This window comes from Salpingoeca rosetta (genome assembly GCF_000188695.1).
Source record: "Salpingoeca rosetta unplaced genomic scaffold supercont1.3, whole genome shotgun sequence".
In the NCBI taxonomy this organism is placed as follows: domain Eukaryota; class Choanoflagellata; order Craspedida; family Salpingoecidae; genus Salpingoeca; species Salpingoeca rosetta.
In genome coordinates, this window is record NW_004754931.1 from 731276 (window position 1) to 754134 (window position 22859).

Below are 22859 nucleotides of genomic sequence, written 5' to 3' on the forward strand. Positions count from 1 at the left end.
CACACACACACACACACGCACACACACACACACACACACACACACACACACACACAAGCATTCAAGGACGGAAGTTGTTGGAGGAGGGGGAGGGGGGTTGGCAAATGGCATCAGAGAAACGCGCAGTGATGCTGGAAAAGGGGGAGGGGGGTCCAACCAAAACGCAACAGCAAAGCAAGACCAAGCAGAGAGACACAGCACACAGGGCAGTGGCACAGCGATGCAGGTGCGCTGTGGTGACGTGAGCACGACCGCAATGATGACTACAACGATTGAAAATAAGACGACGATGACGACGACTTACGGCGGCTTCCTCCTCGGTCTCGACGACAAATGGCTCTGTCAGCTTCTCCTTGGCCAACTCAACAAAGTTGCTGAAGGGCTGCACGCGTACACGCAGTGTGTGTGTGTGTGTGTGTGTGTGTGTGTGTGAAATAGTGCAGGTCGTGCCGAAAAGGTGTCATGTTCATGCATTCAACAAAATACCCAACCTCAACCCTTGCCCCACCACCCACACCCACACTCACACCCGCACCCACACCGACAAGACACACGAACGAACCGGGGCCTGGCGGGCAAACTGGAGGTAGAGCTCGTCCAGGTGGCGGGCGTTGGCCTCGGCCTCGGAGAGCTTCGTCTGCCGCTCCTGCGTCAGCTGCACAAGGTGCTGCCAGTTCTCGTAGATGGTCTGCACACAAATGCGCCGCGTGGCGTTGGAGTTAGTGGTGATGTGAGAACGGAAGGGAAGACGCTGAGCAGAGGCAGAGGCAAAGGCAGGGGCAGGGGCAGGGGCAGAGGCAATTGCAATTGCGCATGTGAGTGCGCACGCCCGCGAGCGTGTGCGTGTGTTGTGTTGGCTTACGGCGTAGCGGTCGTTGACGGCGTCTGCGTTGACGTACTTGAGGTCGTCCAGCTCGTTGGCAAGCGTGCCAATCTCGTGCACGCGCTGCTCGTGTGCCGTCAGGTCGGACTGAAACGCCTCGTGCTTCTTCATCAGGGCAGACACCGTCGCCAGGTTGACGCCCGTGTAGTCGTCCGCAGACAGCATCGCGTTCTTGCCGCTCGTCCACGCCTGGTACAGGGCACAAGGGCCGGGGGAGGGGAGAGCAGTTTAGAGGGAGGGAGGTTGCGTATGACATGGAAGAGTGAACACAAAGTGCGCAGTTGAGTGTGCAGCAACACAATGCGCAAGAAAATCATTCATTCCAATGCAACGCAGGTCACACAGACACGCAGACACGTAGACACACACACACGCAGACACACGCACAGACACAGACACACACACCAATGACCCCAGCCCCCCCCCCAAATGTGCACATCCTTGTGTCTTTGCACACCACGCACCTCGTGGGCCTCAGCCTTGCTTGTAAAGAGGGCAGCCTTTGCTTCGGCCTGGCGCACGCGCTTGAGCTCGTCGATCACCCACTGCAGGTGGCTCTGGTCAGCCTCCTCCATCTCCGTCCACGCCGCAGTGATGTCGGCAATCTCCTTGCTCTCCGACGCAACAAACGGTGGGCGGCCAGAGAGGCGCAGCTTCGTCTGCAGCGTGCTGTAGTGCTCCTCCAACTTGGCCCGCTCCTCAAGCTTGCCCGGCAGCTCGGACGACCGGAAGTTGTTGAGTGTCTCCAGCTTGTCCTGGCACGTCTGCACGTCGTTGATGGCTGGTCGCTCGACGAGCCAGGCGATGGTCTTCTGGATCCACTCCAGCAGCGCCGTTGCCATGGTCTCGTACTCGGCAATCAGCCGCTCGTGCTCCCGGTTCGTCTCAAGCACCGTCGCAATCTTCTTCGCAGCAACCTCGGCCTGCCAGGCGTCAAATGTGTGTGTGTGTGTGTGTGTGTGTATGATTGGTGAGAAAGCGAGTGAGCAACATGTTAGGTTTGAGGACAGCAAGAGCGGTGTGCATTGTGCAGGGTGAGCGAGCTGCCACTTCATATCACAATAACAGCAGCAGTGATTGACACAGCACCTGGTTGAAGCTGGCAAAGCACTTGTAGTACGCGGCGACATATGTCATGATGGAGCGCTCGTCGGGCTTGATGCAGTTGACCATGTCTGAACGAGCAGCAGCAGCAGCAGCAGCAGCAGCAGCAGCAAGCAGAGAGTGCATGGTACCAGTGAGTACATGGGTTACAGAAGGCACGCAAATGAACTGCTTCCAGACACCACACACAGAGACGCACAGACGCACACGCACACACACAGACACACACACACACACAGACACACACACACAGCAGGCATCAGCAGAGTGCATGGAGGTGGCGGACCTTCGACGTCGAGGAACTTTGGGATGTTGAGCTCCTTCTCGGCAACCTCAAACGCCGTCGTCAGGTTCTCCCGCGGGTTGCTCTGGACAAACACAACACACATACACGCAAGGGGGCAGGGGCAGGGGTAGGTGAATGTGAGTGCGCATGTGCATGTGTATGTGAGGTTGTGAGAAAGGATGCGAGTGAGTGGGCATTGCGCACGTGCTGTTTGCTGCGTCAGAATGACACATGATCCTCAACTGAGACACGACAGCATCAAAACAACCCAAATATATCTCCGGCATCTCGTGCCATCCCTATTTCACACGCCACGTGACACGCCTGCACTGCAAACCTTGCTGAGCTTGTCGTAGTCGATGAGGTCTGGGCGGTGGCGATGGATAAGCGCGCAAAAGGCGAGGCCGTCCTTCCAGCTCATGTGGAAGTTCTGCACCTCCACATTCGAGTACGGCTCGGTCTTGCGCTGGCACCACAGCAGAAGCGCATCCTTGGCGTTCAGCTCTGCTCACGCGCGTATGTACACGTTTGTTGTTGTTGTTGTTGTTGTTGTTGTTGTTGTTGTTGTTGTTGTTGTTGTTGTTGTTGTGGATGGAACAATGGTGTGGGTGAGGACAGGGAGTGATCGAAGGAAACACAGCGTTGGTAGCTGATGCCAGAGCACACGCACACACGCACACACGCACACGCACGCACACGTGCAAGGCAATTAGCGATGACGCACGGTCTTCGGAGATGTCCTGGATCTCGAAGCGAAGGATGAGCATCCAGATGAGGCCAAGGATCATCTTGAGGTTCGAGTCAACAACCTCTGTTGGCGATGAGCACGGCCAGGGCAAGCAGTCAGCCACACAGCGATCATGAGTCAAATGACGGGGGCAGGCACTGGCAGTCATCCACAAGAAATGAAGATCAAGAACAAGCACAACAACAAGAACAGCAACAAGAACAAAAACAACCAACCTTCTGGGCCGATGGAGCTGACGTCGACCTTCTTCTCCTGGATGAACTTCATGGCCTTGCCAACGTTCTCCACATGGTGGATCTACACGCCAAATGTGTGTGTGTGTGTGTGTGTGTGCAAACATGAGAAGGTAAGCGGTGAAGAAGAGTTGCACAACAACGCAACACGACACTAGGCCCTCAGGTAGGGAACAAAACCAGAGAGGTGACTGTGACAAATTCAAATGCGTTTGCCGTTTGACCCCTGGCGCTCATGCACAAAACCGCACTCGCGCACGCACGCAGAGGACACTCACCCGCATGGTGCCGCGGCTGGGCTTTGGCAGAGCCTCGTCGGAGATGATCTCGAGAAGGGCGAGGAGGTTGCGGCCATCGGAAAGGTCCTTGGCCACATCCTTCACCTCCAAGTTGCGCTTGCGCAGGTGGCTGTTGATCCAGGCAGTAAATGTCTGATCAACGGAACGACACAGTTGAACAACAATGTTGAAAACACTGTGAGAAACAAACAATGCACTGCAAGTGGGTGGCGGCACGCGGCAGATCACATATGAAAAACCTCCCCAGCACAAACACAAAACAAGACGACAGAAATCCAAAACCACAACCGAGCATGCCACTGTTCCCGCAACCACATCACACACACACACACACACACACACACCTTCTGCTGCTGGCGCTCCCATTCGTCGTTGAGCTTGCTGGGCTCGGGCTCACGCTCGGGTGGGGTGGACATGGTTGCGGTTTAGCGTGCTTCCTTTGCTTGAGCTGGAAAGTTGCAAGATGAGATGCAAGTACAAAAGCGGCTCCTGTTGCGCGGATGGAAGCGATCGTGTCGATCGATCAAGCACGTACGAGTGCGAGAAGGGAGGGAAGGAGGATAAGTGAATGTCGTCAGATCATAAAAGAGGAGCAGACAAGCTCGAGGTGGCTTCGTGTACGTGCGCGTGCGAATGTTTGTGTGTGTGTGCGTGTGTGAACGTGAATGTATGTGTGTGAATGTGAATGTGTGTGTGTATGTCTATTCTCAATGGTATCCACATATCACACCGCAAATTATGAGCAAAGCAAAAACAATTCCGCACGAGCAGTGCTTGTCGAACATGCATACATGGATGCATGAACCGAATAGTAAACAAACACACACAAAAAAAGAAACCACACACACCCACAACTCATCTCAGCAAACTCGGCCTCCCTCCTTGCAGCCTGGCACAGCCTCGACCACAACCCACTCCCATGAAGTACACCTCTTCAACCGCTGTCCTCTCCCAGCAAGCAAGCAAGCAAGCACAGCTGGGCTTGTCACTCGCTCCAGCTCACCCTCCTTCGCCTTGCTCACTCACACTTGTGCGCTGATTCGTTCGTTGGTGGACTGGATGTTCGTTGCAAGTTTTTGGTCAGCAGTGCCAGCGAGATGCCAATTTGGACGACGAAAATAAATAACCTTGGCTCGAAAATTCTTGAAAGATTTCAACATGACCTACACCTAGGTCCTCAATGGCATAGATATAGTACAACATAGGCTTGGTTTGTTGTGTGTTGTTGTTGGGAAGGAAGAAGGACAAGCCAAACGAACAAGAAAGCCAAAGCACTAAGCCAAACACCAACCCCAACCCATCTGCACGCCGCAACCAACCAACTGAGCAGGACCAGTGCGAATCGGGGAGTGGAGGGTAAGTTTCTTCTTTCCTTGCCACATCGTTCTACCTACTCGCAGGAGCAGCGAGAGGTGTGAGTGGGCCAAGAAAGCAAGCAAGGTGGGTGAGGCAAGGCACGACACACCATTCACACTCTGACGTCAGAGGCATTTGTCTCGTGTTTGGCGGTACAGGTGACACCAAACAAACACTGCCACCGACCTGCTTTTCTTTGTTTGTTAGCTGAGGGCTTGGCAACATTCACATCATGTCACAATCGCTCACTCAACGTCACATCGCTCACTCCTTCCTCTCGCTGCAGTCACGGCCGCCGCTGCTGCTGTGGCGTGAAACGTGTTGGGTAGCGCCAGCAGCGCACAAGTGACACCCGTGTCATCGGAATTCAACCAAGAAGGTGTGTTGTGTTGTGTTGTGTTGTGTTGTGTTGTGTTGTGTTGTGTTGGGATGTGTTGCGTTGTGGTGTGTTGTGGTGTGTTGTGGTGTGTTGGGGTGCCAGGCAGACCAACCAACCCACCAACCAAGCCAAGCCGCCGCACCCAAACAATGCGCGCTCCCAATCACCGCCGTCATTGTTCTTGTCCTCTTGCTTCAGCTTCATTTGCTTGCATTATCGACGGTGCATGCGTGTGTGTGCATTGCGTGCTCGGGCCATTCACCGACGACTTACAGCTGCATCCTTCGTCTTTCTCCCCAGCCAGACAAGCAGATAGACTTTAAGCAAGCTTGCAGCAGCATCAGCAGCAGCAGCAGCAGCAGCAGCAGCAGCAGCACACGACGACTGCGACCATGATGAGCAACATGGGCCAGCAGCTGCCCCTGACGGAGACAAGCAGCAAGCTGCAACGCGGCACCGGAAGAAAAAGCATCTTGCCCACACCCCGAGCCATCCCTGGCTACCAAGGACATGTTCACGGCCTTAGGGTGCGCAGACGTGGATGTGTGTCGTGGGATCATTTATCCGTGCGTGCATGTGTGTGCGTGCGTGCGTGCATGTGTGCGTACGTGCGTGTGTGTGTGCGTGTGCGTTGCTGTACGTGTATGCTCATATCTCCCTTTCTTGCACAACCCTGTTCTCACACCCTTGTCTCACTCACTCACTCACTCACTCACTCACTCACTCACTCACTCACCCTCTCTCTCTCCCACTCCCCTATCCTCTCCTCTGTGCCTCCTTTGTAACCAGGACTACGATCCTGGCCGGCGGTTTGGCTCAAGCTCGTCCCATTTGCTGGCCACGCGTGCACAGGAGCAAACCGGCCGCAAGCACCAAGACCAGAGCAAGACAGTACCCACGCGGTTCTTGAAGTTTTCGCGGCCGTCTCGGCCGGCCGTGCCCATGCTGGACGTGAGCAAGGCCTCATCCTCGGCCCTCGCCAGCCTGCCATCGGAACAGCTGCAGGAAATCACCCTTGCCCAGCGCGAAGAAAGGTACATGCGTGTGTTTATGTGTGTTTGTGTGCATGTGTGCATGTGTGTATATGTGTGTGTTCATGTGTTCATGTGTGTTTGCATGTGTGTGCATGTGTGCATGTGTTCATGTGTGTGTGTATGTGTGTATGCGTGCATGTGTGTGTGTGTGTGTGTGTGTGTGTGTGTGTGTGTGTGTGTGTGTGTGTGTGTGCCTCCGGCTGACATCACCTCTTTCTACAATGTGGTCTCATCAAGCACGTCAACCCTGCTCCACACACACACACACACACACACACATACACACATACACACATGCACACACACACACACATACACACATACACACATACACACATACACACATACACACATACACACACACGCACACACACAAAACCTCCCCCGCCCCTTGCCGTTTCACAGCCGCGACTGTGCGTATCGAGGCAACATGGTGCCCGGATACAGCGGGCATGTTCCTCGACTGCGTGATCGTGTGGCGCAGCCCTTTGGCAACGCCACCGCAGACGCCATCTCTGACTTTGACAAGCACCGCGTGCGCACACGCGCGCGTCAGCAGTTTTCGCGCTCTGCACCCTTGAAGCAGCCCCTGCAAGCCAGCCACCGCGAGACGAGAAGCGCAGAGGCGCTGGCGTTCGAGTCCAACAAAAACCTGTCCTCGTACAACGCAGCATTCACGGAGCGCACGCCGTACAGCCGCAAGGCGGGTGCCATCCCAGGCACGACGGTGCATGTTCCCTTCCAGCAGCACACGTCCCTTGGCCGCACATACCAGGAGGCTGTGAAGGAGAGCGCCAAGGCCCTCCGTGCCAGCCGTCCCGGCTCGCACTACAGCTCCAGAGACGCCACCCTCTCCCAAATAGCCCGGTGTGTCATGCTTGTGCGTTTGTGCGTGTGTGCATATATATGTGTGTACGTGTGTATGTGTAGGTGTGCATGTATGTGTATGTGCATGTATGTGCATGTATGTGTGTGTCCGTACGTGCGCGCGTGTGTGTATGCATGTGTGTGTATGCATGCATATGTGTGTGTGTGTGTCAAAAAGTGACACAGGCAGAGGAGAGAGAACCCGCACACTGCGTGGGCGTGTCCATATTTTGTTTTGTGTGCCCCACACGTCTTGTTTCAACTTGTAACCCCTGCCCCCACCAACACCCTATTCGTTTATCATGCACGTGCAGTGCACGTCAGCACCCGCCGGCCGCGCCGCAGAACAAGCCCATGTATACGCATGTGGAGAAGCGAGACTTTGTGGTGTCTCCCCGCTTTGGCTTTCACGCCAAGTGAAAGGCAACACACACATGCCATGGACAGGAGTGCTGCCACCGCCCGTTCTTTTGGTTTCCACTCCTCCCCTATCTTGTTGTCCTCCTGACGGTGGTCCCACAATCAAGTACTTTGTCAATACCCTCTTTTCTTCAAAGTTCACCTGTCACACAGACTTGATGCACTGCGACTGTACTTCCTATCAAGGTTTGGCTTTCTGACAACCTACCACTACCGCCACCACCACCACCACAGCCACCACAAGCACAGCCACCACAATCACTTCTCTGTGTCGTTCTCTCTGAGCACAAGTTGTGCGCTGCTTGTCGACCCCTTCCCCACCACTTGCTGTTTAATGTTTCATTTATCACGTACCTACTACTCTCCAGCTTTGCTACTGTTTGAGGTTTGCTTTTTCTCTTGCGTGGTTCTGTCTCCCTCGCGTTGGTGTTGCTGTTTCTCTTCCTGCTTCACATCGCATGTCACACCACATCAGACATCACATCACGACCTTACGTTTTGTTGTGTGGGAGTTCTTTCTTTTTCTTACTATTCAACTGCTTTCGTTGTTTGTGCTCTATGTTTCTCCTGTCTTTCCATGCCTCACACAAGCCACCACACCGTGCCAAGAGCAAGCAAGCCACTGTCACAACAGACCTTGCGAACCACGCACCAGTGTGATGTGAGATGTGATGATTGTGACAATCAAAAAGACCACAAGCCACACGCAAACCAAGCGCACTCTGCGGATGATTGGTCATATGTTCAACAAATATTCTGGACTGACGACTCTGCTTGCATCAATCCAAACCACTGCATTCTCCACAACCAACAACGAAAGAAACCACCCACTGCATCCAACAACCACAGCAAACCACCACCAAGCATCTCACCCTGCGCATTCGACCGCAAGCACACGAGCCAAGTGTTGTTGGTCTTGTGATCATGGCGCATGTGGCCACACCAGCGGATGTGCCAGTGACAGCGGACCTCGTGGACACAAACAACAAGACTACACCTGAAATCAACACGACCGGCGTGTCTGCGGAGTTCTTGGAGGTGTTTCTGCGGGACCTGCAATCAACCCAAGGCGCTCGGTACTACGACTTGACCACAAAGGATGTGTGCGATCTGGTCGTGATCCCAAGGACAAAGGCCAACAAGCAGGCCTATGTTGATTTGGTGAAGCATGACAACCCACAGTACCTCGGCAAGGCCAACGCGTTTGTTTCGCACGCGTGGAAGTACAAGATTGTCGATGTGGTGGGCACACTGCTCGAGTTTGCCAAGGAGCACCCGAACACCTTCTTTTGGTTTGATCTCTTCATCAACAACCAAAACATCGCCGCTGATCTCCCGCAGGACTGGTGCGTTTTTGCATGTGCGTGTGCATGTGTGCACGTGTGCATGTGTGCATGTGTGCTTTGGAATGTACATCAAAGATGACTGCTCGTGTCAAATCTCTCTCTGTCTCTCTAACAGTACACACACACTCATACACGCACGCACACACACACATACACATACACACACATACACACACACACACATACGCACACACACATACGCACACACACACAAACACAAACACACATACACACACACACATGCAGGTGGAGCACAACATTCAAGGACTCCATTGCGCAGATTGGGCGGGTGGTGTTGGTGCTGACGCCATGGAATGACCCCATCCCACTCACCAGGGCGTGGTGCCTGTGGGAAATCTTCTGCTCGCTGAGCCAAGAGAACGTGGAGCTGAGCATCCAGTTGCCGCACGTGCAGCGTGAGGCGCTCAAGGGCGCCGTCATGACCAACTTCAACGCCGTGATGGACACGCTCGTGCGCGTGCAGGCGGAACGCGCCGAGGCGTGGAACCCAAAGGACAAGGAGATGATCTTCAAGGCCATCGAGGAAGGCGTTGGCTTTGCCACCCTCAACGAGAAGGTCAAGGACCAGATGCGCGTGTGGTGCCTCGATCGCGTCCGCGAGTTTGTCAAGGAGATGGAAGGCAGCTCGCAGCGGCTGACGATGCCGTTTGGCACGCTCTGCTACAGCGCAGGCGTGATTATGACCAACTTTGGCAAGCTCGACGAGGCAATTGAGCTCATCACCAAAGGCATGGAGATTGCCAAGGCCGTCATGGGCGAGGACAGCCCCGGCGTGAGTGAGTGCCAGGTGGCTCTGGGCAACGTGTACATGGCCAAGGGCCAGTTTGACCGCGCAATTGAGTACATGACGCAAGCGCGCGACGCCCGCATCAAGCTGTTTGGCGGGCGCAAGCACCCTGGGGTTGCGCAGGCACTCATGGGCCTCGGCAACATCAGCACGCAGAGCGGCAAGCCGCAGCAGGCAGCGGAGTACTACGAACAGGCGCGTGACATTGCCATGGCAACGCTCGGGCCCAAGAGCCCCGGTGCCGCTGATGCAATTAACAACGTCGGCATTGCCGCACAGCAGCTGGCGCAGTTTGATAAGGCTATCAAGTGCTTCAACCAGGCGCTGGAGATCAAGCTGGAGGCATATGGGGAGCACCACCCCAGCGTGGCCGACACCCTGAACAACCTTGGCGAAGCATACCGAAACTCTGCGCAGCTTGCGGAAGCCCTCAAGTGCTACAAGCGCGCCTTGGACATCAAGACGGGCACCCTTGGCGCCATGCACAGCATCACAGGTGTGTATGTTTGTGTGTGTGTGTGTGCTTGATCGTGCGTGTGTATGTTTGTGTGTGTGTGTGTGTGTGCTTGATCGTGCGTGTGTATGTTTGTGCGTGTGTGTGCTTGGATCGTGCGTGCGTGCATGTGTGTGTGCATGTGCGTGGCATGTTTGCGCTCTTGCATGCGCTCACTAGTTTCCCTCGCGTGTTCACTTGCCCTCGTCGTCCCCCGTGTTGTCATCGCACCGTTTTAGGCGATACGCTGTCGAACATGGGCATCCTCTACACCATGATGCAAGATCTACCAAAGGCCGTTGAAACGTTTGAGCGCGTGCTCGCTATTCGTCTCCGCGCAAATGGCGAGAACCACATCCACACCGTAAGCCCACAGCCACCCTTTGCGTGTGTGCATGTGTGTGTGTGCGTGTGTGTGTGCGTGTGTGTGTGTGTGTGTGTGTGTGTGTGTGTGTGTGTGTGTGTGTGTGTGTGTGTGTGTGTGTGTGTGTGTGTGTGTGTGTGTGTGTGTGTTAGTGGTCTGGGAGTCTCCGTAACTGTGCGCGAGTCGCTAATGTAGTCTTCCCACCAACACCCAACAATCAACGCACAACACACACACACACACACACACACACACACACACACACACAATATCTCTTTCTCTGGTTAGGGCTTGGCATACAATGATCTCGGGGAGTGCTACCGTGAGGGTGGGGATCCCATCAGCGCGCAGAAGTATCTTGAAAAGGCGCTGGAGATTGAGCTGAGGACCGTTGGCGAAGCACACCCGGCGGTCGTCAACACGCTCTCCAACCTCGGCCTGGTGTACGGCATCACGGGCGACATTGAGCGGGCCATCGAGTACCAGCAGCGCGCACTGCACTTGCAGATTCGCCTCCTTGGGGAGCGCCACCCCCAGACGGCGGACGCGTACACACGCTTGGCAAACGCGCTCCTCACGGCTGGGCGCACCATGGAGGCGGTGGACATGCTGACAAAGGCGCGCAACGTCGCCAGCGACCTGCATGGCGCCGAGCACCCGCGCACGCTGTACATCACAGCCAACCTGGGGCAGGCCCTGAACCAGATGGGCGACTACAAGAACGCGCTTGAGCTGCTGACTAAGGCCAAGGACGCGGCAACAAAAGGCGGCACGGGGGATGGGGCCGTGGTTGGCGTCGCTGCTCCAATCTTCGTCGCACTCGGGCAGGTGTACCAGGCCAAGGGCAACTACCCGGAGGCTGTCGAGGCGTACGCGCGTGCCCGCGAGCTGTGGGCGTCCAAGTTTGGGCCGGAGAGCGTGGTGACGCTGCAGGCGGTGGCGAGCCTGGCGCACGTCCACGCGGAAATGAGGGACTTTGACGAGACAATCAAGCTGTTCAACGTGGCACTGGATGGCCTGCAGAAGCAGCAGAAGGAGGAGCAGGCGAAGCTGATCAAGAAGCAGCAGCTGCACGTGCAGCAGCAGCTGAAGGAGCACGCCGGCAGTGCGGAGGCCGGCATGGGCGCGGGCACGGGCGATGCTGCCTCGCTCGGTGTTGGCGGCGGCGGTGTTGGGCGTGACGGCGATAGCAGCGTGGCGATGCACATTGGCCAGACGTACGCGGCGCTGGCAGAGGCATACGACGAGAAGGGCGACTACGCGGTTGCTGCCGACATGGCTGAGAAGGCAAGCGCGATGTTCAGGGAGGTGGTGGGCCCGACGAACAAGCAGACGCTGCGGGCGGATGCGGGAAGGGCACTGGCGCTTTCGCAGCTGGACAGCGAGGAGGAGAAGCAGAAGGGGCTGGCGCTGGCAAAGGAGGTGGTGTCGGCGCTGGTGGCCACGTTTGGCGAGAACAACGCGGAGACAGCGGAGGCGTACTCGACGCTGGGGCGCGTGTACCGGCACCTGGGCGACAGCGCGCACGCCATTGAGTGGTGCAAGAAGGCGGTGGAGCAGCGCAAGCAGCTGATGGGCGGGGACAGCCCGCTGGTGCTGCCGCTGTACCACATGCTTGGCAAGGCGTACGAGAGCGCGGGCGACTTGGAGGCGGCGCGAGGGCAGTACATGCTGGCGCGCGGGATTGCCGCGCTCAAGGTGGCGGAGCGGCACGTGCTCCGGCGCAAGCTGGAGGAAGATCTCACGCGCGTGCGCCGGGCGCTTGGCGAGGACGTGGAGGAGGAGAAGGAGGAGGAGAAGGAGGAGGAGGCACACAAGGGACAAAGCAGGAAGGAGAAGAGGGAGGAGCACCGACGCGAACGGCGGCAGCACAATGACGAGAAGAAGGAGCACAAGAGGGAGGAGAAGGAGAGGAAGAAGAGGGAGAAGCATGAGGAGAAGGAAAGGAGAAAGGCAGAGAAGCAGCAGAAGAAGAAAGAGAAACACGAGAGGAAGCGAGGAGAAGAAGACACTCGGGGCCGCCACTCAAAGTCCTGCACCATTGCTTGACTTGCTTGACTTGCTTGCTTGACTGTTGCCGTTACTTTGCTTGTGCTTGAGACTGTTTGTTACTTGATGTGAGCTGTGTGGGTTGTGTCACCATCGCCGCGTCTTTGCGTTGCATTCATCAAAATCAAAAGCCGCAAGAAGCAAGCAAGACAGCTGCAACGATGGTGTTGAATGCAACAACGGCTTTGCTGCGCAGGTGCGCTGTGGTGGCTATGGGCTGCGGCTGTGCAGCTGCGGCTTCCTTCGTGAGCAAGAGCGATAAGAGCAGCCAAAGCGAGGTGTCTGTGACCGCTGCTTCGGCGATCACATCGCGGCAGCAGCAGCGACAGCCTCAACGCCACGTGGTTGCTGCGCGTGTGGACGAGAAAGGCTTTGCCGATGCACAGACCCAGGACAGTGACACGCTGGTGGTGGATCCCAACTCCCGGCTTGTGCACCCACGCACCGTGACTGTGAACGAGAAGCACACGCTTGTGGCTGCTGGCACGCGCATGGTCACCTTCCTTCGGTACTACGTCTATTCTGCAGCCATCTACCTGCCCACAGATCACGCCGCGCGCATCCGCTCCATGGCTCGCGTTGCCGCCGCTGCGCAGCTGCCCCACGACCAGACCGAGGAGCGTGCCGCCGTTGTCGCGTCGATCCAGGACATTCACATGCCCAAGGTCATCCGTGTCGCCCCTTACAGAAAAGCAGGTTCGTCTTTTGTCCATGTGCTTTCGTGTGTGTGTGTGTGTGTGTGCTTTTGTGTGTGTGTGTGTGTGTGTGTGTGTGTGTGTGTGTGTGTGTGTGTGTGTGTGTGTGTGTGTGTGTGTGTGTGTGTGTGTGTGTGTGTGTGTGTGCGTGCGTGCGTGTGTGTGTGTGTGTGTGTGTGTGTGTGTGTGTGTGTGTGTGACCGCGCCATGCAGCCTGCACGATCTGTGCCTGCTGCTCGTTGTCTGTGTCTCGTTCAGCCCCCCCCCTCTCTCTCTCTCTCTCTCTCTCTGTGTGTGTGTGTCACTCTCTGTGTGTGTGTCTCTCTGTCTCTGTCTCTGTCTCTGTCTGTCTGTCTCTCTGTCTGTCTCTCTCTCTCTCTGTCTCTCTCTCTCGATCTCTCTCTCTCTCTCTCTCGATCTCTGTCTCGTGGTGTGGTGAGTTGGTGCTTCTCACAGTCACGTGTGTTGCTCAAACACGTGCAGCGTTCTCGCATTTGCGCGATGGGTTCGGGCGGGCGCTGGACGCGCGTGCGAGGGCCATTGTCAAGGACGCACCCGAGAAGCAGGCGCAGCTGCAAGAAGAGATCAGCACCTTCAAGCAACTCTTCCCACGCGGCGACCTGCAACTCGGCGAAGAGCTGCTCATGGTCTTCAGAGGCGACCGCGTCACTCTCCAGCACCAGGTGTTGTAGCTGTGCACTCGAAGATGCATACTTCCCTGGTTGCCTGTGTTGAGGCGTGCCTTTCCTGCACTGCTCCACAACGCAATAGCCGCGTACATTCTCGCTTGTGCTCATGCTTGCGTGCTCATGCTCGTGCACATGCTCTTGCATGCTGCATCCGCTCACACACTTGTTGTTTGTATGTGTGCAGGGCCGTGACCTCGGCAGCATGCATTCCACGTTTGTCGGCTCTGCCTTGATTGAGGCATATCTTGGAAAGGATTCTGTCAACCCAGCGCTTCGTGGCGACTTCTGGAACCGCTCCCAGCAGTAGCGAGATGTGTGTGTGTGTGTGTGTGTGCGTGCGTGCGTGTGTGTGTGTACCTCGTTCTCTGTCCTTCGTCGTCGTTTGGCTGTGTGCTTCGTTGCTCTGTCCTCCGACTCGGTTCTGGCTGGCTGGTTGTCGTTGTTCTGGTGTATGGACGATGGTGTGTCGTGCGATGGGCCATTCCCAATGTCATAGACACAAACGAACACAAGACAAAAGGTCAACACGAAACATAGAAGAAGAGACAGTGGGCGAGCAAGCACGACATAAGAACGCAAGACAAAGCAACAGAAAGGAACAACACAACACAGGCACTGATTGCTAGGAGCAACTCAACACAGATGGAAAACAAACAAACAAGCCAGCAAGCAAACATGAAGCAGACAACACAACACAACACACTGAAGCGACGTGAGGGCGCATAAACGACATATAGGAAGAAGGCAACAGCAACAGGAATAGAAGACGTGGTAGCAGCCGCGCCAAGCACGAAAGAAGCGGGAACAGACGACACGCGTGGTCGTCGCACGGTTTCACATGTGCTGGCTGCTGGCTGCCGTTGCATCTGCGGCTGTGCGCTCAGCTGTTGGCGGGGTTGTGGACGTGACGGAGCCAATGGCCTTGAAATAGCCGCTGTGAAGCACAACGCGGCTGCCCACCTGTTGGATGAACATGCAGGTGTGCGTTGAGGAGGGACAGAGAGGGAGGGGCGCAAGCGTCAGTGTGTGTGTGTATGTCTATGTATGTGTGTGCATGTGTGTGTGCGCACAGCAGGAACATTGTGCGTGAAAGTGTGCACCAGCACAACAAAACCCCCGATGACGACCATCATCATCACCGTCATTATCACCACCCACGATGACATGTATTGCCAGGGATGTACGCACCTCCACGACCTCCGGCTGGTGCTCGAAGCGAACGGTGGCGCAGACAACGGCGCCGTCGTCATCAACCCCGAGGTGCTCAATCACGCCACTCTGCCGCACATTCTGCACAAACACAGAGCACTGCAGCGTTGTCGGTTGTGTGTGTGTGTGTGCGTGTGTGTTGATAGTGAGTGTGGGAGTGAGCAAGAAGTTAAGAAAGCGCAGACAGAAGCAGACGGAAGCAGTCAGCCAGTCACACACACACACACACATACACGTACACATCCACACACACATACACACGCACACACGCACACATACCGGGAATCCCGTTGTGAGCGTCTGTTTTGCAGGGCAGTCGATGACAAGCAGGTCTGCATCAAACTGCTGGCACGTGGGCGGTATCAACTGCTCGTGTGACAGCCACAGAAGTGGTTGGTGGTGTAGGCGTTGCGAGCACGTGCACATTGTGAGGGCGAATGAGCCACAGACGAAGGATGGACACGAAGCAAAAGCGAACAGGAAGCAAGGGTGAACAGGAGGCGAAAGGGGGGACGAAGCACAATTACGCAGCGGCAAGCAACACACCTCTTCCTCGCACAGGATTTGGCCTCTTCGTATTCTTGCGCCGGAGACGGCAACAGAGGCAACCTGGCCGGCCTATTGTGGTGGCGGCAGCAAAGAGAGAGGTGTTGGTGGACGGTGGTGGTGACGCAAATCCGGACCACTGCACGACGCATAAACATTCAACACACGCAGACATACACATGTACAAAGACACACGCAGACACACACATAAGACACACAGACAGACACACACACACACATACACAGGCAGATACACACACACATACACACATTTACACACGTACCTTGACACACGAGACGGGGGCGCGGTTGCGGTGGATGCTGGTGACAGTGACAGGAGCAAAGCTGCCATCAGCCTGCGGGCCGAGCATGAGGCGGTCGTTTGTGCGGACGAGTCCCTGGCGCACCATGCCGGCAACAACGGCGCCGACGCCAGACACGTTAAACGTGTCCTCCACCAGCATCTTGGCAGGAAGGTGGGACTTGGTCTCGAGACGTATGGAGTTGACGCAGGGAAGGAGGTTCATGAACTGCGACAGTAGGTTCAAGTTCTTGCCCGTCACGTTTGACACGAAGAAGATGGGCACCACGCTGGTGTCGTCAGCATCGAACAGAGTAAGTGGAGGGGCAAAGACGTGAGTGCGTGAGTGACAGGAGCACGTGACACAAGCAGCAGCAACAACACAAACAAAAAGAACGAGACGAATGAGACGAACGACACAAACGACACGAACAACACAAACAGCACGAACAGCACGAGCGAGACGAACAACAAACAGTGGCGGCTTTTGGACGTCATCACAACTGGCACAGCAGCAACAGGTGCTACCGCCAGCACCAGCACCACCGCTGACCTGATTCCCTGGTCGCGGGCTGTGAGGAGGTCATCGACGTTCTTGACGGGCTGCGGCACTTTGTTGCTCCCGGGCGATTTCACCGCAATGCACACCTGCAGCAGGAGGGGGTGGTTGTGATGAGATGGGAGCAAGGGGAAAGACCAGTCAACGCGTACCTTCCATCATTGCATGTGTGTGTGTGTGTGTGTGTTTGTGTGTGTGTGTGTGTGTGTGTGTGTGTGTGTGTGTGTGTGTGTGTGTGTGTGGCGCGATGCGTGGCAGTGGCTGGAAAAATGTGCACGTACGTCGACGAGCGCGTGCTTGAGCTGGTCCTTGCGGCATTTGTCAATCTTTGTGATGACAACAAACACGGGGATGTTGAGGGCAAGCGCCATATCCATGTGTCGCTGAGAAAAAAAAAAAAAAGGAAAGACGGACACACGCGGCGTGAGTGGGGAAAGGGGAGGAAGAGGAAGAGGAGGAGGAGCCAACGAATACAGCACCTGATACAAAGAAGCGCCACGCCACAGAAAGCAACAAACAACAAGAAGGCGTGCACGCAAACTAACATCCCATGCCAAACTAACATCTCATGCCAAACAAACGAACAAACACGCACATGTGCATCCCACCACCTTTGTCTGGCTGGTCATCCCCCGTGTTGCGCTGACGACAATGCAGATGTGATCTGGCCCGTGGCGCGCCAGCCCAGACAACGTCGTCTTCTCATACTGCAGATGCACGATCGAGTTGGAGAGGGGGGGGGGAGGGAGAGGGGGTTGTGACATTGGGGGTGCGAGGTGCAATTTGTATTAACACGCCATCTCACAGACACAGAAACATACCGACACAGACACAGACACGCACACAGGCAGACACAGACACACGCACAGACACAGACACACACACACGCACAGACACATACAGACACACACACACACACACACACCTTCTCGAGCCCGGGCGAGTCGATGAGATGGACAACTTTGGAGGCCTGCGAACAGATGTCCGCAACAGGCTGCGGGTTCAAATCCTTGTCGTAGTTCAGCACATTGCCCTGCCCGTCAAACGCAAGCATCTCCGTGCTGATGTTGCATGGGTGTGTGTGTGTGTGAGCAACAGGGTGCCGTGTGATGGCTACAAATGAACCAAACAAGCAAGCGGCACCGCTTGCAACATGTGTCCATCTCTCCTGCCGGCGCGTCTCTCTGTGCGTACACACGGCTCACCTCGTGGAGGCTGTGCGGCCCGTGACAACCTCGTGGCTGTGGCGAAACAGATCAAGACGCGCCGATCCGCGGCCATTGTCGGCCTTACCGGACGCAAGACACGCAATCACCGTGCTCTTGCCGCTGCCAGAGTCGCCAAGCACAAACACACGCACGTCCACAAACTGCTGGTCCTCGGTGGCCTTGCGCACGTGCACCTCTGCAATCACGCCGTGGCCGTCGAGGCTTGGGCTGCGGCGGAGCAGGGTGAACGTGGCGCCAACGCCGTGGGCGATGGTGGCCAGCGTCTCGAGCGATGCCTCCAGGTCGGCAACGCTCAAGCCATGCAGGGAGCCGTCATCACCGACGCCAATCTACAACACAGCACAAGCAAGAGCGATGTTGTTGTGTGGGCAGTGCAGTCCGCAGCCATCAATCGTCAGAGACGCTGGCGAAGAAATCATGTAAAGGAGGCTGCCACTTCATCTTCGCACATGCAGGGATGTGATGTGCCATGATCGCACGAAGAACATCTCACACAAGACAGCACTAGACTCTGCACACAACACGCACTCATGTCACACACGCACACACATACACAACAACGTCCGACCTGGTAGATGGCTTCGCCGCCACCCTCAGCAAGTCGCCATTTCATCTGGGTGGTGAGGTGAACAAGACGCTCAGCGCTTGGATCAATCAGCTTGAGTTTGTACTCGATGTTGCCTTCCTGGGGCTCGCTCGGCAGCACTTGACGCTCCATGACAACCGTCTGCTTCACGTCCTCCATAAGCGGATGGCGAACTGCCACGAGGGCCGCCATCAGTGAGGTGGGGGAGGAGAGCACAATGGAGGGCTCTGTGCAAGCGCGCGCACACACAGACACAGACAAACGGACACACAGACAGACACAGACAGACAAACAGACACACACACACACAGACGCACACAAACAGACACACACAGACAGACACACACACACACACAGACAGACAGACACACACACACACACACACACACACACACACACACACACACACACACACACACACACACACAAACACACCTTTGAGCTCTGTGGCGAGTGCATGGGGCACCACTTGGTGCGAAGATATGGGATCAGGCTCTTGAGTCATTGTGATGGTGTGGGCTCAAAACGAGAGCCGCGCGCACACACAGGACCCAACAAAAGGGGGGCAGATACAAATGGATAACACGGGGGTGTGACCAGCTCAACAAAGAAGGATGATCGTCAATGTGGAATCAGTCACTGTATTATCATTGTGTCGGACGGCTTGAACAAGGTTTGGGGAAAGAGGAGGAGGAGGAGGAGAGGAGATGTCCAAGGTGAAGCACCACGCAGTTGGCAATGGCGATGGCAGAAGGTGGAAGAAGAACAAGTCGCAGCAGAATGCGGTGTTCGTTCACGCACTCAGGTCCGTTTTGATGTTGCTTTGGGCACAGTGGAGTTGGTGTATCGTTGTGGTGAACGCTGATGAGAATGAAGATGATGTGGATTGGGGGAGGATGGCAGTGTGGTTGGTGGGGATGGATGTCGTAACAACTAACTCCCACCTCATCGACCAAAGAAGCAAGAAGCGCGTCGTCAGTTACGACGTTTGACATGAGCGAGCAACTGACGTGGCTCTCGACATGCAGCAGTTGTCATTCAGCCACGCCCAACAGGAAAACACAAACAAGCAACTTTTATGGTGTTGGGAACGAAAATGTAACAGGGCGGTGGTGGTGGTGGATCTTGTGTCCATCGACATTCATGAGTGAGCAGCAGCAGTGTCGCCCTGTTTCGTCGTCGTCTCAACCACACCGCACCACACGGAGGAAGATGATGTAACAGCAGCAGCAACAACAGCACAACAACAGCAGCATGGATGGATGGATAACGCAGTGAAAACAACATGCAAGTAACATGCAACAGAACAAGAAGCAAGCACACTCAATCAAGATTGTGACGCTTGCTTCCTTTCTACACGACAAGCTTGTGCACATGCATGCGTGCGTGCATACAGACAAACAAAACAGAAAGGGGCGCGGGAACAGCAAAGAAAGAAGGACCAGAACCATGAAGGAACAGGGAAAGCAACCCCTTCCCCTTCTCTGTCTGTCTGTCTCTGTCTCTCTTTGGCTGGTTGCTTCAGTCAACGAAGGACAGGCGAGCTAGACGAGGAAGGTGAGTTCCTCGCTCGGGTTGTCGTCAATGACATGCGGGTCTGCCTCCAGCATCTTGCGGTATCCTTGCCGCACCGTCGTGTCAATCACAGCGTCATCCACGTGGCGCCGCGTGAACAGCCGCTGCTGCTCGATGCCCTGTGCAATGAGCATGTCGATGCCGCCAAAGATACGGCACCCGGCAGCGTGCGCCTGCTCAAGCAGCGGCGTCATCCGCGGAATGTACGTCACGTCAAACACAACCGGCCTGCAGGCACGGGCGTGTAAAGGGGAGGGGGTGGGTGGGGTTGGTGTGAGAATGCAAGTAGATGCACGCTCAAACACGTCGTTGCCAGCACAGGCAACCATGAGTGTCTGCAGTTTCTCGTGCTTCTCCCACACACACACACGCACGCACACACACACGCAGGTACACAGAAAACACGCACAAAAGCACGTACGCACGCATACGCACACGCACCCACACATACGCACAAAAACACGCACGCATGCATATGCACACATGCACAGATATCTCTGCACACACGCACGCACGCACATGCACACACGTGCACACACACACACACACACACACACACACACACACACACACACACACACACACACACACACACGCACACACACACACATGCACACACGTGCACACACACACACATGCAGATACACACACACACAACATACAAACAAAACGCGAAACGCACTTGGACTGGAGGAGGGTGGCGGGGACAGTCGCTGCGGCCGTTGGCGGGAGCGTGCTGATGATGAGGACCACATCGTCAAGGGCCTCAGCGCTGTCGATTGCGCGAACACCAAAGTCGCGGCACAGCGCCTCGGCTCGCTCGGGCGTCCGGTTCACCACATACACAGAGGTAAACCCGAGGTAGTGCAGCGCGTAGCACGCGGCCCGCGCCGTGCCGCCAGCACCAAGCACAAGCACGTTCCCCGTACGCTCCCGTGTCTCCGCGGGCATGGCAGACTGCAGCGGCTTCACAATGCCAACCCAGTCCGTGTTGAAGCCCAGCAGCTGCGTGTTGCCTGCGCCACCGCGAACCACCGTGTTGACGGCGCCAATGCGACGCGCGTGCTCGTCCATCCAGGCAAGCAGCGGCAGCACGGATTGCTTGAACGGCATCGTGACGCTCGCCCCCATGAAGCCTTCGCTGGCAAACACGGAGCGCACATCCACCATGGACGTCGTGTCGAGGCGCTCGTATGTCCACGGCAGCCCAGCGAGCCGGAACCCCGTGCGGTGCATCAGCGGCGATGGGGACAGCGCCACGGGGCTGCCGACAATGAAGAAGGAGCGTGGGCGAAGCAGCCCCAGCGTGCGGCGGAGCCGCAGCACTTGCTCCCACGTGAGCTGCCCTGGGGCGGCAGTGCCGGGCATGTTGGCGTGCGTGACGGGCGTGAGCATGGTGTTGGTGACGCGGGACAGCCGGCCCTGCTCGCCCATCAGCAGCAGGATCATGGGTTTCGTCACCACCTTCTCCGCATGCACGCGCTCCCGCGCCTGCTGCAGCAAGAAGCAGTCGGACACCTCCGTCGCCGTGAACACAATCTTGATCACGTCCACAAAGGGCAGATTGCTCCCTTGCACCAGCGTGAGCACCTCGTCCACGTGGGTGCACGGCCGCCCAAAGTGCTGCGACATGACAATGGTCGTCCCACGCAGCGGCGCGCACACGCTCTCAATGTGGCTCGAGTCCCAGCACGTCTCCACGTCCAGGGCATCGCACCCCAGCCGCGCCCCGAGCGACAGCAGGTTGAAGTAGCCGTCCTCGTCCAGGGCCAGCTTGCCGCCTTGCTTGGCAGAGCGCACCGTGAACAGAATGGGCTTGGCCGTGGATGCCCGCAGCAGGGCAATCTGGCCCGCAATGAAGGCGGCGTCCGTGGGTTGGTCAAGGAGGTCCACGCGAAGCTCCACCATGTCCACGTCCGCAACGAGGGAGGACAGGTCCTTGATGGTCGACAGGTCGCCAAACGTCAGCGACAGGAAACACGAGTCGTCGCGGAGCGGCGCAACGTGCTTGGCGACAACCACCCCGCAGAAGCGAGAAAAGCAGGCCGTGGTGTGTGCAATGTCGCTGTTGCCGCGGGCGATTGGGAACCAGTGCGTGCTGAGCGCCTCATAGTGGGGCCTGCGCTGCTGGTACACGGCGACAACTGGCGATGTGTAGCCGGGCCGCGTCGTGTCGGCCTCCAGGTAGGCGACAATGTCGTCAATGTGCCGGTCAATCCAGGCAATGGGGAGGCGGCTGCCTGCAAGCAATTCGCGACAGGCGGGCGTCTCGACAACGCCGCCCCCGCACGACACCACCGTGTTGTACGCGTGCTGCTCCAGTGCCTCCTCCAGAGCAGCCTGCTCCTGCTGCCTGAACTCATCCCACCCGCGCTCCTCAATAAACGCGGGGATTGGCCCGTGCTTCTCCTCAAACAGGTCGTCCAGGTCGATAAAGTCGTAGCCAAGGTACGCGGCCGCTGCCCGGCCTAGCGTCGTCTTCCCTGCCCCACGCATCCCAATCAGCACCAGGCTGGTCGCCAAGAGGCCAAAAGGAAGGAGGAGGGAGAGAGGGAAGGGGTGGGGTCGGTGCATTCGCGCGTGTTCGCGTTTGTGTATGCGTGTGTTTTTGTGTGAGAGCGGTGACTGAAAAGTTACAGGAACCAGGAACTTTGGAACACTTGCACGTGTGCATCATGAACACACACACACACACACACACACACACACACACACACACACACACACACACACACACACACACACACACACACACACACACACACACACACACACGCACGCACGCGCGCACACAAAAACAC

At 56.5% G+C, this 22859-nt stretch overlaps 6 protein-coding genes across 7 annotated transcripts in view; 3 read left to right on the forward strand and 3 right to left on the reverse strand.

The window, feature by feature from the left end:
• Positions 1-110: 110 nt before the first annotated feature.
• On the reverse strand, positions 111-4891 carry PTSG_01737 (actinin; the record flags this gene model as incomplete). The annotated part of the gene is made up of 14 exons (XM_004997659.1): positions 4873-4891; positions 4580-4722; positions 3898-4042; positions 3533-3685; positions 3237-3318; positions 2998-3084; positions 2611-2777; positions 2274-2355; positions 1973-2058; positions 1348-1806; positions 863-1072; positions 563-688; positions 305-382; positions 111-131 (listed from the first exon to the last, which is right to left on the reverse strand). The coding sequence occupies exons 3-14, from the start codon at positions 3967-3969 to the stop codon at positions 111-113; spliced, it is 1623 nt and encodes a 540-aa protein (XP_004997716.1). The 5' UTR covers positions 3970-4042; positions 4580-4722; positions 4873-4891.
• A 253-nt stretch (positions 4892-5144) lies between these two features.
• Positions 5145-8318, forward strand: PTSG_01738. 2 transcript variants are annotated; one of them, XM_012637629.1, is made up of 5 exons: positions 5145-5288; positions 5589-5815; positions 6078-6322; positions 6728-7189; positions 7504-8318. In XM_012637629.1, exons 2-5 carry the CDS (start codon positions 5681-5683, stop codon positions 7607-7609), a joined length of 948 nt encoding a protein of 315 aa, XP_012493083.1. In that variant the 5' UTR covers positions 5145-5288; positions 5589-5680; the 3' UTR covers positions 7610-8318. The 2 variants fall into 2 exon arrangements, with proteins under 2 accessions (XP_012493083.1, XP_004997717.1); XM_004997660.2 differs by lacking the exon at positions 5145-5288 and having other exon boundaries at positions 5376-5815.
• Positions 8319-8416: 98 nt separating this feature from the next.
• On the forward strand, positions 8417-12835 carry PTSG_01739 (uncharacterized protein). The gene is made up of 4 exons (XM_004997661.1): positions 8417-8955; positions 9202-10259; positions 10496-10620; positions 10909-12835. Exons 1-4 carry the CDS (start codon positions 8534-8536, stop codon positions 12667-12669), a joined length of 3366 nt encoding a protein of 1121 aa, XP_004997718.1. The 5' UTR covers positions 8417-8533; the 3' UTR covers positions 12670-12835.
• A 46-nt stretch (positions 12836-12881) lies between these two features.
• Positions 12882-14360, forward strand: PTSG_01740 (uncharacterized protein; the record flags this gene model as incomplete). The annotated part of the gene is made up of 3 exons (XM_004997662.1): positions 12882-13365; positions 13848-14047; positions 14238-14360. The coding sequence occupies 3 exons, from the start codon at positions 12882-12884 to the stop codon at positions 14358-14360; spliced, it is 807 nt and encodes a 268-aa protein (XP_004997719.1).
• Positions 14361-14476: 116 nt separating this feature from the next.
• Positions 14477-19580, reverse strand: PTSG_11779 (uncharacterized protein). The gene is made up of 12 exons (XM_004997663.1): positions 18919-19580; positions 18466-18656; positions 17874-18226; positions 17594-17729; positions 17280-17375; positions 16950-17051; positions 16663-16757; positions 16093-16399; positions 15809-15880; positions 15542-15628; positions 15242-15361; positions 14477-15013 (listed from the first exon to the last, which is right to left on the reverse strand). Exons 1-12 carry the CDS (start codon positions 18986-18988, stop codon positions 14888-14890), a joined length of 1755 nt encoding a protein of 584 aa, XP_004997720.1. The 5' UTR covers positions 18989-19580; the 3' UTR covers positions 14477-14887.
• PTSG_11780 (uncharacterized protein) overlaps positions 19544-22859 on the reverse strand; it is an 8506-nt gene continuing 5190 nt past the window's right edge. The window contains exons 9-10 of the mRNA XM_004997664.1: positions 20741-22570; positions 19544-20286 (exon numbers count right to left, since the gene is read on the reverse strand). Coding sequence (XP_004997721.1) covers positions 20028-20286; positions 20741-22570 — 2089 coding nt within the window. The 3' untranslated portion in view covers positions 19544-20027. The remainder of the gene's footprint in view (positions 20287-20740; positions 22571-22859) is intronic.

What these genes read in the sequence shown, in the direction of transcription:
- PTSG_01739 (XM_004997661.1), top strand. Translation starts at nt 8,534, where the DNA reads ATGGCGCATGTGGCCACACCAGCGGATGTGCCAGTGACAGCGGACCTC. An exon ending in GCTGATCTCCCGCAGGACTG is followed by an intron (nt 8,956 to 9,201) that starts GTGCGTTTTTGC and finishes ACACACATGCAG; the next exon opens with GTGGAGCACAACATTCAAGG. An exon ending in GCGAGAACCACATCCACACC is followed by an intron (nt 10,621 to 10,908) that starts GTAAGCCCACAG and finishes TTCTCTGGTTAG; the next exon opens with GGCTTGGCATACAATGATCT.
- PTSG_01738 (XM_012637629.1), top strand. Translation starts at nt 5,681, where the DNA reads ATGATGAGCAACATGGGCCAGCAGCTGCCCCTGACGGAGACAAGCAGC. An exon ending in CTTGCCCAGCGCGAAGAAAG is followed by an intron (nt 6,323 to 6,727) that starts GTACATGCGTGT and finishes GCCGTTTCACAG; the next exon opens with CCGCGACTGTGCGTATCGAG. An exon ending in ACCCTCTCCCAAATAGCCCG is followed by an intron (nt 7,190 to 7,503) that starts GTGTGTCATGCT and finishes ATGCACGTGCAG; the next exon opens with TGCACGTCAGCACCCGCCGG.
- PTSG_11779 (XM_004997663.1), bottom strand. Translation starts at nt 18,988, where the DNA reads ATGACTCAAGAGCCTGATCCCATATCTTCGCACCAAGTGGTGCCCCAT. An exon ending in ACTCGCCACAGAGCTCAAAG is followed by an intron (nt 18,657 to 18,918) that starts GTGTGTTTGTGT and finishes CCCTCGTGGCAG; the next exon opens with TTCGCCATCCGCTTATGGAG. An exon ending in GGATGACCAGCCAGACAAAG is followed by an intron (nt 17,052 to 17,279) that starts GTGGTGGGATGC and finishes TTTTTTTCTCAG; the next exon opens with CGACACATGGATATGGCGCT.